The following is a 12,383-nucleotide window of genomic DNA, read 5'->3' as shown; positions in this document are numbered from 1 at the left end:
ATTACATGTAATTACATGAAAATGCTCCGAAAGCCACAAACACCATAAACAAGGTCAAGAAGTCATGTTGAGTGACTCGTGTAAGTGGAAGTAAGGCCTAGTATGTCTATCAACAAAAACATGTCAATCAAAGCAGCCACACCTTCAACTTTATCCTTTAACAAAATCCAAACGGCTGAGCCACAAAAAATTATGAAAGGGGTACAATATCAGAACTAAATACTTTTTGTATATTTGTACATGTCAATGTGGAACAACTTGCTTTAGGTCTCATGTGGCCACTCCAGGAACTCTGGGAATTTTTCACAGATGGAAGTTGGCCCATGGTGGCAATATCAAGACTGGTATCAAAAGGTGTCATACAGACAGTGGTTTTATAAGACTACTAGCAACATCTTTATCTCATCTTTACCCTCAACCCATCAGGATGGTGTTTAAATGTGACAAAATTTAACTTAAAACATAGAACTACTGATCTTAAAGTTCAAACTGATATTAAAATACTTTGTTTTGGACACTAAATTACTTTATTATGTGTAAACGTGTGTGGCAGTTCTCAACAAATTTCACTGGTGAAAGTTTGAGACTCATGGAACCATTTTTTGGAGTTTGTGTGCAGACTCTTAGCTGTCTGATAGTATGACAGGAATATAACTGTTGGGGACATATATTAAATGAAATACCTTCATGTCAGATATTGATAACTTGCACAGTTAGAGGAGAAATCGTTTAAACAGGCCAGATAAAACTGTGATGGTGAACCTCTGTAGGAATCCTAATGAATGTATTTTTTATTGTGAGACATAAACTACCACAAAACCACAGCGTGAACAGTTCACTCCTGTGAACTGATTTTACCACGTTTCTTTCATTAATGCTGGTGCACTTTGATGAATAACGTGAACATCCTGCCTATCTTCCCTCACTCCCTCCTCTAAATAAAAAGAGGAGGGGTTGGGGGTTGCGGGGTGTGGAGGAGTGGGGCAGGGATCAACCCTGCAGACTCTTGAGTGTACACCCAGACTCAGCGCAGTACTGGAGAGGAGAGCACAAGTAGAACTGCTGACTGGAGCCACTGAGTCACACAACTGTAAGTTTTTTCATTAACTTTGGCCCCAGTGACAGAGAGGACTGCTGCTGTTGGAGATGACTGAACTGTCACTGTTGGAACAATATTCCTCTGCTTTAGGAAATGTTCTCTGTTCTGAGAGCCTGAGAGTTACTGAGGAACTTTAAACTAAGAGACGCAGATATCGGAGAATTCCCACTTCAGAGTTTGGTAAGTAAGAACTTTAACAAGAGCAACTGGAGAGCATTAACTGACTCATTTAGGGACTGTGTTAAATTAACTGTTTAATCGATAAAAAGGGGGAAACCTACAGCCTTAGTGTATTTATGTCTTCTTTCACTCATCCGTTGTTAATTGAATAATCTAACAGTTGTATTTTCCTTGTTCAGGGTAGGAATTCTAAAAACAGCCTTGTAATTTACCCCTGAACATTTAGTACAATGATGCACAAACATCCACGAGAAGTGAAACTAACCAAAAGGCATTTTTGAATCTAAGGGGACGTTGACATCCTTCTACATTAGATACAAAGGTAAGCTGAAATAAAAACTCTCTCTCTCTCTCAAAAAAAAAAAAAAATGGAAATAAAAATGATCCTTTAGCCAAAGTTAAAATGTGGTGTGGCCCCACTGGTAGGGTGCAGAGCCCCTGAAGTTGGGGTGCCAGATGAAAAATATGAAGTAAAAATGATTTGAATTATTAATTCATCAAGGGGTTGTTTTTTTTTTTAGGGGGAATTTAAAAAAAACCACACACACACAAATTTTTTAAAATTAATTTCTGATCAAAGAAAAACTTGAGGGGTGTGGAGTGCAAACTGTTTTCAGCTTCTGAATGCCAAAAAAAAAGTCTAAGAACTGCTGCTGTAGTTCAACACCAGGCCTGTTCACAGTGTTTCTAATCTGTGTTCCAGGAGCTCTAAAGAAGATCAGCTGCAGGCTGTTTCTTGAATAAAATCCACAGTCAAAATCAAAGGATGAGGACTCATCTCCTCTGCTTGAAGTTACTCGCTTTGGCAGTCCACATACTTGTGGCCAGTGGACAGCTGGAGCCAAAGAAACAAGTGCCCCAGGAGCCTCTCACCGTTACCCAGAAACAAGGGCTCGTGGAACGAGATGTGCAGGGTGCGGTGCGGCCCAACAGCACCATGCCCCGCCGCCGCCTGCCACCCATGTGCACCGGACCCACAGAAATCCGAGACACTTTCAAGTACATCAACACAGTGGTGTCCTGCCTGGTTTTCGTTGTCGGTATTATTGGGAATTCCACTCTTCTGAGGATCATCTATAAGAATAAGTGTATGCATAACGGGCCAAATATACTGATCGGCAGCCTGGCACTTGGAGACCTGCTACATATCATCATCGCCATTCCCATTAATGTTTATAAGGTGAGAAAAACTGCAGAATAGCATAGGAACAGTACTTAAGTCATAGGAAAGCATGAGCTGCTTAACATTATTTTTACTTAACTATAACTTTGTGAGGTCATGCACAAATATTTAGCTACATCCCAGACAAGTACTCAAATATTCCTATTAAACTCGTGAGCACACATACACACACATGCTTGTAAAAGCAGGCTTCCACATAATTTTCAAAATGTTATTACCTTACTGGATTCTGAGCCCCTCCATATCCCCTTATGTCTCTGGTATGTTTTAATCTGTTGGGCTCCTTTTGTGTGAGTGAGTGAGTGAGTGAGTGAGAGAGACAGAACCAAGAGCGTCTGTATATTTGGGTAAGGGGGCAAGCATGTTAAAACAACTGGTCACAGCCGCATACCATAGCAATGACAGGACAGACGGGGTGGTACGGAGAGAAACATGTTCACATCTGATTTTAATAGGTTTTCAATCACATTCCAGACACCCATCCAAAGACAGCATGAAAGGTTCCATATCTTTCATGCTTAGCAGAGTTTTCTTCTTCTCTGCGAGTGTTCTCACTAGGTCACATTGCCTAGAGTTTAAACCGAGGCAAACAGGACTCGTGGTTTTAAGGAAAAGACCAAAATGTTAAACCTGGCAAGAAAAGAACGATAAGTTCAGGTTCACACATGCCTGGCCTGCACTGGATGCCTGAGGCTGAGTAAAAATGGGGGATAGTAAATTTGCTTCCTTTCCTACCATGGTTTAAGTCTGTCATCAACTCTTTCTCTCTCTATACAGCTCCTGGCGGAGGATTGGCCATTCGGGGTGACTCTGTGCAAGCTGGTGCCATTTGTGCAGAAATCCTCAGTGGGGATTACAGTGCTGAGTCTGTGTGCGTTGAGTATTGACAGGTAAGCATGAAGCCATGGCAAATGAACAACAATCTTTGCTTTTTTGTTTTTTCAATGCTGCAACTGCAATTAAAAAGCAGTGACTTTTTATCCTCACTTTTTCTCTTGTTCCCACTGGCTGCTGTCTACTTTGATGCATTAGTAAACTGACATTTTGTTAATGCCATTATTGAACGGTGAACATAAAAAGGGCTCAAATAAACCAAAACAAAAAAAAAGTGTATGAAAGACACCTTGGTGATAAATCCACAATTTTTCTTTTAAATTGCAAAAACAAAGGAATTAAAACAGTAACTTATGTCACACTGTATCGCAGTCACCATGGCGATGGTTTCTGGACTACTGTTTGGAAGCCTCAGGTTTAGCATTTTTGCCATTACAAGTAAGCAAGTTCATGTGAGCAAGCTGCAAACATATTTGTGTGTCATACAGATACAGACAGTGCTAAGCACAGACCTAATGGGTAGATCACTTAACTACACAGGAAGCCACTGTGTTTCTGTTAAAAATGCCAACACTAAAAATGTGGTTGAAAGACCCAGTTTAGTGGTGGACCTACCTGAGGTAAGGCTAACAGGTAGCAAGTGGCTCTAGCTGCATGAGTCATGCACTTCTAATGCAAAACTTTAAGAATAAATACATTTTAAACAGATGAGTTTTTATAATTGCTTTATTGTACAATGTAGTCACCATGTAAATATACCAGTGATAGCCATCTTATGAGCTGCCTCTCAATAAAAATACAACTAAGTACATTTCCCGAGCCATCAAACTCTTCCTTTAACTAACTGACTCCACATGTCACACATCTTCCAGGTATCGTGCCGTGGCCTCATGGAGCCGTATCAAAGGGATCGGAGTTCCAAAATGGATGGCTATCGAGATAGCGCTCATCTGGATAATATCCATCATCCTGGCTGTGCCAGAGGCGATAGCCTTCGACATGATCACCATGAACTACAAAGGAGAACATTTGAGGATCTGCTTGCTGCACCCCGTGCAGAAAACCGAATTCATGAGGGTGAGCTGTAACACACCGACTTTTAAAGGCCTGTGGTTCGCTGTGCAGAAAAATAGTACGTGTTGACATAGCTGTATGTCGTATAACACATACTTATATGGACAGAGACGCAGAGGTGAATGTGTACATGTGTGTGCATACGCTTATACGTACACTTAAAACCACAAGCACTCGTAATCAGACTGTGACAGCTTCCCCGCTAGATCGGGGTTAGGAAGAGTTCCCAGAAATGAAACACTGTCAAAAAGAAAAAAAGTCATGGATCATAAGAATTAGAACATCCCCCACTTGGGTGACAGAAAACACTACAGCGGTTGATTATGTGTAGCGTAATAGCTAATGGATTAATATAATGTATTTGCCATTACATTCGTCTATCTTCATGTAAAAAGAATAATACATTTATTCCCACTGGGGCCTTATGATAAATTGATTTGTAAAACCATGTCAACAGCAACTTGAAACACACCCTGGAGTCAACCCGGTCAGACCGTGGTTACACACCATTAAAATCCATCTGCTTCTGACATACTTCACCTTTAACTAAAGATTTCCAGCACAGATGTTTGTGCCCAATCCAGTGCAGTCCTGCTATGTTCTCTGTGCAGTTTTATAAATCAGCAAAGGACTGGTGGCTGTTCAGTGTGTATTTCTGCCTGCCGTTGGCCTGCACTGCCATTTTCTACACCCTGATGACCTGTGAGATGCTGAGGAAGAAGAATGGCATGCAGATTGCGCTCAGCGACCACTTAAAACAGGTAAGATGGTGAAAACTCACTTTATTAGGCCTGTTTGTTGACGACATATTTAGTTGAGTTAAAGTGATATTTTTCCTAATGTAATAGGACGATAAACAGACAATGCTATTAAAGTAATGTTCTGCACTGTTTTCGGCCTAATTTGCAACTCCCATTTCCTACTGAATTCAATTTGATTCCTGATAACAAATGTTTTACATTTTGAGGGGAAAACATGTTTCCAATGATGCCTAATTCCTTTAAGGCTTAAGTTTCACCACAGCTACTTCTAGGGCTGAACGATTATGGAAAATAATCTAATTGCGATTTTTTGCCCCAATATTGCGATTGCGATGCGATATGCGATTATTTTTTAAGGTCTTTGTCTTCTGTATTATTAAACAAAGACAAGCAATACATCATATAGTATGGCCAATACTATATTACATTAATTTTAAACTGTTCTTTCCTGGAAGACAGACCTCTGTTATGATGACATGAGGTGATGCATGAATTGATGACTGACATTTTTATTTAACTTCTTCAATCACAACAGTATATTTGAACATACACAATAGTTTATTTTTAGCTTACAAACATCTGAGCATAAAGTGCTGACAAGGAACCCTGGTGTAAACATTAAAATGAAAGTCAGTACAATGTGCAGATTGCAGAAATATACATAAAAAAAATCAGTGGCTTTACCACACTCAGTTTTTCGACATCTGTGAACTACTAGACAGTCATTAAATTAAAAAATAATATTAAATAAATAAAACTAATAAATAAAAAATACACACATCTTACTGATCTCTGCAGTCAGTAACATTACACATAAAGTGCAAACATAATAGCAATTGTATAAACACACACACAAACACGCCTTTAAAATTTAAAGGCGTGAAATTGGACGGTCTAGTTCTGATTAGCGTCACCGCTGTCTCGGTGGAGTTTAATAAACTCGGCCGTCTGCTTCTTGCTATCTAAAATATAACCAGACACTGGTGTAAATTCTCGACTGTCTCATACTTCTGTTTAATAAGTTTTCTGTTTGACGTTTAGTCAGCTGTGTGAAAACCAAGGAGGAACCCACCCGGGGGATTAATAAAGTTTTATTTTATCTAATCTAATAACTTTAATCTCAGCCAAACCGATTTACTCACGAACAAACAAAACACTGAAAAAAGCCCAACAATAACATTTTTAGGTTGTCTAAGTAGGGATGGGTATTGATAAGATTTTAACGATTCCGATTCCATTTTCGATTCTGTTTAACGATTCGATTCCTTATCGATTCTCTTATCGATTCTTTTTTTTTTTAAAAAGGAGAACACTAAAGTCGATTAGCTTAGAACTTTGTTTTATATCTTCTCTTTGAACAAGATAGAAATTTAGGAGTAACATGGCCTTACAAACCCAACAGTGAGATCTTAAGAGATCCAGCCTACGGCTCTTCAATGGGGTGTCACAGGGTCCCCAGGAAAAACATTGTAAATGTAAAATAATAAAATAAATATTCTTCTGTAGCAATAACAAAGTTTAACATAAATTATTCTGTAGCAATTACACAAGAATATCCAGTAATGTCCCTGCCTACAATTAAACACATTCACTTACCAAAGTGAAATTGGGGGCATGTGCTGTGGCAAATGGGTGCAAGCCTTTGACCACAAACTGAGTCACTGCTCGGTGACATTCGTCTATCCTGGCCTGAAAGGAGACGCTACCGGTAGACTGCAGCGAGAACTGCCAGCATCTGAGCCAGACTCTGTCTGCCTCTCTCATCATGGTCACTAAATGCAACGCACAGTAATAGCAGGTTTTGTAATAAGGTAAATCGCGCTAACATAATATGCAATGCTAATTGATTAGTTACCTGCAGTATTAACGGGAGAGGACGTGGAAACGCTACCGCTGCTGCTGGGTTGAGCTTCGCTAGTCCGGAGCGGATCAAAAACACGACATTCGTTGAAAGCAATCGCGTGTTTTTTGAGCAAATGCTTTTGCATGTTCGTAGTGTTTCCTCCCTCTGATGAAATCTCTACTTTGCAAGTATTGCACGTTGCCCTGTTGTCATCCTTTCTCATAAGTTGTAACCAAACTTTTGAGCGTTTGCGCCGCTCAGGCGCCGTGTTTCCTACTGGGTAAAAGACGCTACTCAACGTGATGACGTCATTCGGGGCGACTGGAATCGATAAGGGAATCGTTTTTAAAAGTGGCAAACGATTCCAAGGAATTGAAACAGTGGGAACCGGTTCTCAACAAGAACCGGTTTTCGATACCCATCCCTATGTCTAAGTGACTTATATATTACGTTTAACCCGAGCAGCGAAACTCCGCGGTGATCTGAAAATGATGTGCCGGGAATTGTGCCGTTCTCGGCCGCATCAGTAACCCTCGAGCTCCCGGCTAGCTGTCGAGCTGGTGGGTAGCAGACGCCTCTGAAAACGTCGAAGCACTTTTGCAAATATGGGATATCTTGATAAACCGAGCAGATATTTGATGTTTACACAACTACTTTCTCGCCTGAAAATATGTTAAAAGTTTATTTTGTGACCCAGAAAGATTAGTATGAGTAATTTTAAAACTTAGTAGCGGCCGCCATTGCTGGAAACTGGAGTTTGGCTGGGCCGCGCTATGAATTCTGGGATATGGTAGTAATTTGGACAGCCTTATAATCGCAGTATAATCGCAGCCTTTGTGGTTAGAAAATTGCACTTGATCATGTCGCGATATTATCGCAAATGCGATATATCGTTCAGCCCTAGCTACTTCGGTGCCAAACTGTAATTTATGTGTTTTTGTGTGTGTTCAGCGGAGGGAGGTGGCGAAGACAGTGTTTTGTCTGGTTTTAGTCTTTGCTCTGTGCTGGCTGCCTCTCCACCTCAGCCGTATCCTGAAGCTCACCATCTATGATGAAAAGGATCCAAACCGGTGTGAATTGCTCAGGTATGGAGGGGAAGTCATGATAATTTAGTAGATAAAAAAACTTGCCTCGAAGACAGTGTGAAGTGGAAGACTAATATACCACTGTGATATATTTTAGTTTCTTTTTGGTGTTGGACTACATTGGCATCAACATGGCATCTGTCAACTCCTGTATCAACCCCATCGCCCTCTACATGGTCAGCAAGCGCTTCAAGAACTGCTTCAGGGTAAAGTGTAACTCACTCAAAAAAGGCTTTACTTTTTGGTTATTGTGCTAATGTATTTTGTTTATTGGTGTTAAACTGCACCCACACAGGAAGTGATTCACATTGACTTCCGAAATGTGAAGTGACTAAAGGCAAAAAAGATTCTGGTACCTCAAAGTAGGCAGGTCCCGAAATAAAATATTCTCAACATAGAGACAAGCAACTGAAGCAACTACCAATGAGTGTGCAGAGCCCCTTTTCCAGTAGTACCTACTCAGATGGACTCAACTTGGAACACCTGGTTTTCCATTACAATCTAGTACCATGGTCATCATTATAGCAACGCGGCCGAGCCTCCCATAACACGAACGCTACAACAAAGGCGGACACCGAGGCAACAATATACCTGCTGCTCGATCTGTGGCTTTTCGTCAGACTCGTGGGAGTTGCTTTCTGTAACCAATTCCCTCGATGTCGGATATCAAAAATGGCAGTTTTGATTTCTGTGAACGAGACTCTCTCAGAACTGACCAGCCATTCGGTGGCATGCAGTCTGACAATGTCACATTTTAGTACATGGTCAGATTGCTTTGAACTCCATCTGAGCAGGTACCATTTTAGTACCTGATACCAGGTACTATCACTTAATGGAAAACCCTGAAAAAACCTGATCTGAGTAGGTACAAATGGAAAAGGAGCTTAGGATACCAGTGATCACTACATCCTAGCCAATCGACCATCAGCTCGAAAGCAATGCACAATGAACTAATCGCTCCCCGTGTGGACACAGATTTTTGTCTTTACAACACAAAATTAAGCCATCTGTTAGGCTACGTTCACACTGCAGGCAAAAGCGCATCAAATCCAATTTTTTTTGACCCTATATCCATATCCGATCATGGTATGACAGTGTGAACGGCACAAATCCGATATTTTCAAATCCAACCTGGGTCACTTTCGTATGTGGTACTGAACCCGATACATATCCGATGTTTTAGAAAACGACTGCTGTTTGAATGGTCAAGTCGCATTAAATCCGTCTTTTACGTCACTGACACGAGACAGACGCCAATTATCAGCTCCCGAGAAGCACCCGATAAGACATCGCAAACGCTTCCTGGCCATCCAGCGTAGATGTTAGTGAAACTGTTGGGAAGAAAACGTTGGAGAAACGTGAATATTTTATTTATACTGTATAATCTGCAGATTCTGACAGAAATCTGCAACTATCCTTTGAAGCACCGCTCCTCTCTAAAACAACAATAAGGATAATTATTAGGTTATTTTTACATTATTATGTAAATAACAAAAAAACTTAAAGCAAAAATTGGGAAACGTAAAGTCCAAAGTCTTTATATTAAGGGCCATCAGTCAAACAATACTGTTTGGTCTGGGTCTAAACAGAGCGCGTTGTGTGTGACGTCTTCTTTTGCACATGTGGGCCGCTTTGAGGGTTCACACCAGAGCGCATTTGCTGTCGCATTTTATTTGTAGTGTGAAAAAGCAAACAAAAAATCGGATTTGATCAAAAAATCGGAATTGAGCATTAAGACCTGCAGTGTGAACGTAGCCTTAGTTAAGTGATGACATATCACTCATAGTCATTTTTGGCCTCTTCTTACTGCTATATGATGCTGTTTGTCTCAGCCCACCAGATATCCTCAGTATGAACTTTTACTGAAAATAGTTTAATCCTCATGCTACATCTTTACAGTAGTATTGTATTTATTTTAGCTTAACCATAGCTCTAAGGCTAGCCACCAGATAGCACACTATTATATATCAACTAACCCAACTTCACAAACCCTCTGAATGATGTTCATGTTTATTTTTCTGCTTTTGTTTACTTCCAATGTTATACAGGTGTGTGTTTTAATTTTTTGTTTTTTCAGAAAAAAATTCATTCAGAAAATGTTATTTCATATTTAAGTGGAAACCTGCTCTGCCTAACCTTCCACTAGAAGGATGGCTACACTGATCATTTTATTGGAGATGAAAGAGCATTTAGTGATTTTAACTCTCAGTGACGCCTCAGTGTTTGGTCCCAGAAATTTTTCTTAACTTTTACTAACTTGGACTATTTCTAGACAAGGCTTACATTTCTGTGCCAAGCTAACTAGCTGCTGGCTTTAGCTCTACCATAAAGAAAGTAGTAGTGATACAACAAAAAGAGAATAAGCTTATTTCTTACAGTGATGAAATATTTCTAAGGCTGCAACAAAAAAAGGCTGTAAGAATCAGTCACTATTTTGTCAAAGTGCGAACAGTGTTCACACTCTTCCTCTTTTCTCGCAGCCTAAGCCTCACAGTTTCTTTTCTTCTTTAGTCCTGTCTGTGCTCCTGGTGCGTAACGACAGAGATGTTAATGGACGAAAAGCAGTCGTGCATGAAGCTTAAAGTCAGCGACCGAGGCTCCGAACAGAGCAACTCTCGCATGACCAACAAGTCCTCGACAGCCTGAGGAGAGGCCCAGAAGTGAGAAACAACCAAAAAACATCGAAGTATGCCTGCGTAAATGAGGACAGGGACCCATTTGTTTTTATCTACAGCATAATATGAAATGTCCTTAAACTCTTAAGATCTATTACATACCGCCGGAAATCAGCTCTCACTGCAACTCAATCTAACCTGAAACTTTTAGCACTTATCATGGAGTGCCACACTCATTCTGTCCAAGAATGAAGTGTCAGCACACCTCCAAAGCTGCACTCTTGGATAGGAAGTATCAAATTTATACAGGCATGAATAACATTAAAAATGGAGAACTGAACAGGAGCAAAGTTCAACTATGTTGTGTAAAATTGGGGGTTAAGGGTTGATAAGCTAAGACAGCTTGCCAGGCTTGCAGCCTGGATAGTGTATGCATTGTAGTGTATTTGTTACATACTTCAGCATCTTGTAAAACAGCCATTTGGGGATTTTGCATGTTTTTTCTGTAAAAAAAAATGAATGTACATGAGCATTTTACATGCTTTTGCATACTTGTTAATGCTTTGAAATTTATTTTCTTTGTGTATTCTCACTAGCAACAAAACTACTGACGCTGTGTGACTTCAGCTGTGATACCGTCAGCTATTGTATCATATTGTTCCATACTTGGCCTGTTCCTGAGGCTTTATGCATTTTGTCATTATATTAGTGCCTGATTATCTTAATTTGACTCCTTACCTTTGATGTAGGGTTTCTTTTTTCAATAAATATAACACATAAAATCATGACTATATTACAAAAAGAAAACAGTAAATTATTTTTATATTAATTTTTAAAGATTTCTTTTTAGGTCTGTCTGCTGTTGGCTTAAGTGTATGGTGTATTCTGTGTTTGTGGGAGTGTGTGTGTGTTAGTGTATGTGGGAGGGTGTTTGAGCATGTGGCCTCGATTTAAGTGTGACAGCAGGCAGCATCATGTGATGGCGAGTGCCAACACAGAACATTACTGTGATCTCTCTGTTTTTCTCCCCACTTCTTTGCCCCAAACACACACACACATTTCTGACCTGGGAATGTTGCTTGAGGCTAAACCAGTGTCACGCATGTCACATTAGCTGTCAAAGAAGCTCTCTGTCCTCTGATCTCTCACCACCCTTCCTTGTTTCATTTCTTTATCCACTCTCCTTGCCATCACTGTCTTTTTTATGTCTGTTTTTCTCATCTTTTTTACTACTTCTTTGTCCTCTCCCTTACTTTTTACTTCCTTATCTCTGCACATTCCTGTTTCGTCTCTCTGCCATAACCTTTCTGCCTTTGTTCCTCCAGCAAGTCTTCAAACAATCCAGTGTGGTTTGACATCAAATCAAACCCACCACTCCTGTAACTAGCCCTAACTGAACATAATTACATTCAGTACATTCCTCTCTGAATTACTTTTTTATCTGTTTCAAACAGAGGGTAAACTGATTTATCTGGTTTTGGATAATGCTGGCCCTCTTACTGGTGTGATTGATCACCTCCTAGATCAGTGCTACATAAAAAAATAAATAATTAAATAATCTGCTACACAACTTGGCTAACAGAGCGAATTTTGTTCAGTGAGCTACTTATCCAATATTCTATAATCAAACCACAAAAGTACTGTTTAAAATCAACTCATTTATTGACCCAGGCAAGTTTATTTTGGTAGTTCAAGAAGCTGTAAGAAAA

General features: G+C 40.0%; 1 protein-coding gene across 5 annotated transcripts; it reads left to right on the top strand.

Annotated features, from left to right (window-relative positions):
- Positions 1-972: 972 nt before the first annotated feature.
- On the top strand, positions 973-11,460 carry LOC308412524 (endothelin receptor type B-like). 5 transcript variants are annotated; one of them, XM_080906946.1, is made up of 10 exons: positions 973-1,090; positions 1,190-1,279; positions 1,568-1,601; positions 1,983-2,459; positions 3,240-3,352; positions 4,169-4,373; positions 4,982-5,131; positions 7,926-8,059; positions 8,157-8,265; positions 10,571-11,460. In XM_080906946.1, exons 4-10 carry the CDS (start codon positions 2,046-2,048, stop codon positions 10,703-10,705), a joined length of 1,260 nt encoding a protein of 419 aa, XP_080763072.1. In that variant the 5' UTR covers positions 973-1,090; positions 1,190-1,279; positions 1,568-1,601; positions 1,983-2,045; the 3' UTR covers positions 10,706-11,460. The 5 variants fall into 5 exon arrangements, with proteins under 5 accessions (XP_080763072.1, XP_080763071.1, XP_080763068.1 ...); XM_080906945.1 differs by having other exon boundaries at positions 974-1,090; positions 1,506-1,601; XM_080906942.1 differs by having other exon boundaries at positions 974-1,090; positions 1,459-1,601.
- The last annotated feature ends 923 nt before the right edge of the window (positions 11,461-12,383 follow it).

This window comes from Rhamphochromis sp. 'chilingali' (genome assembly GCF_963969265.1).
Source record: "Rhamphochromis sp. 'chilingali' genome assembly, chromosome: 16".
NCBI classification, from domain to species: domain Eukaryota; kingdom Metazoa; phylum Chordata; class Actinopteri; order Cichliformes; family Cichlidae; genus Rhamphochromis; species Rhamphochromis sp. 'chilingali'.
Note: the sequence above shows the minus strand (reverse complement) of the source record. Positions and strands in the feature narration are given on the sequence as shown.

Bases quoted from the DNA above. Each gene is read 5' to 3' on its own strand.
- LOC308412524 (XM_080906946.1), top strand. From the start codon at position 2,046: ATGAGGACTCATCTCCTCTGCTTGAAGTTACTCGCTTTGGCAGTCCAC. The intron at 2,460-3,239 runs GTGAGAAAAACT...CTCTCTATACAG, and splicing joins TTCCCATTAATGTTTATAAG to CTCCTGGCGGAGGATTGGCC. The intron at 4,374-4,981 runs GTGAGCTGTAAC...TTCTCTGTGCAG, and splicing joins AGAAAACCGAATTCATGAGG to TTTTATAAATCAGCAAAGGA.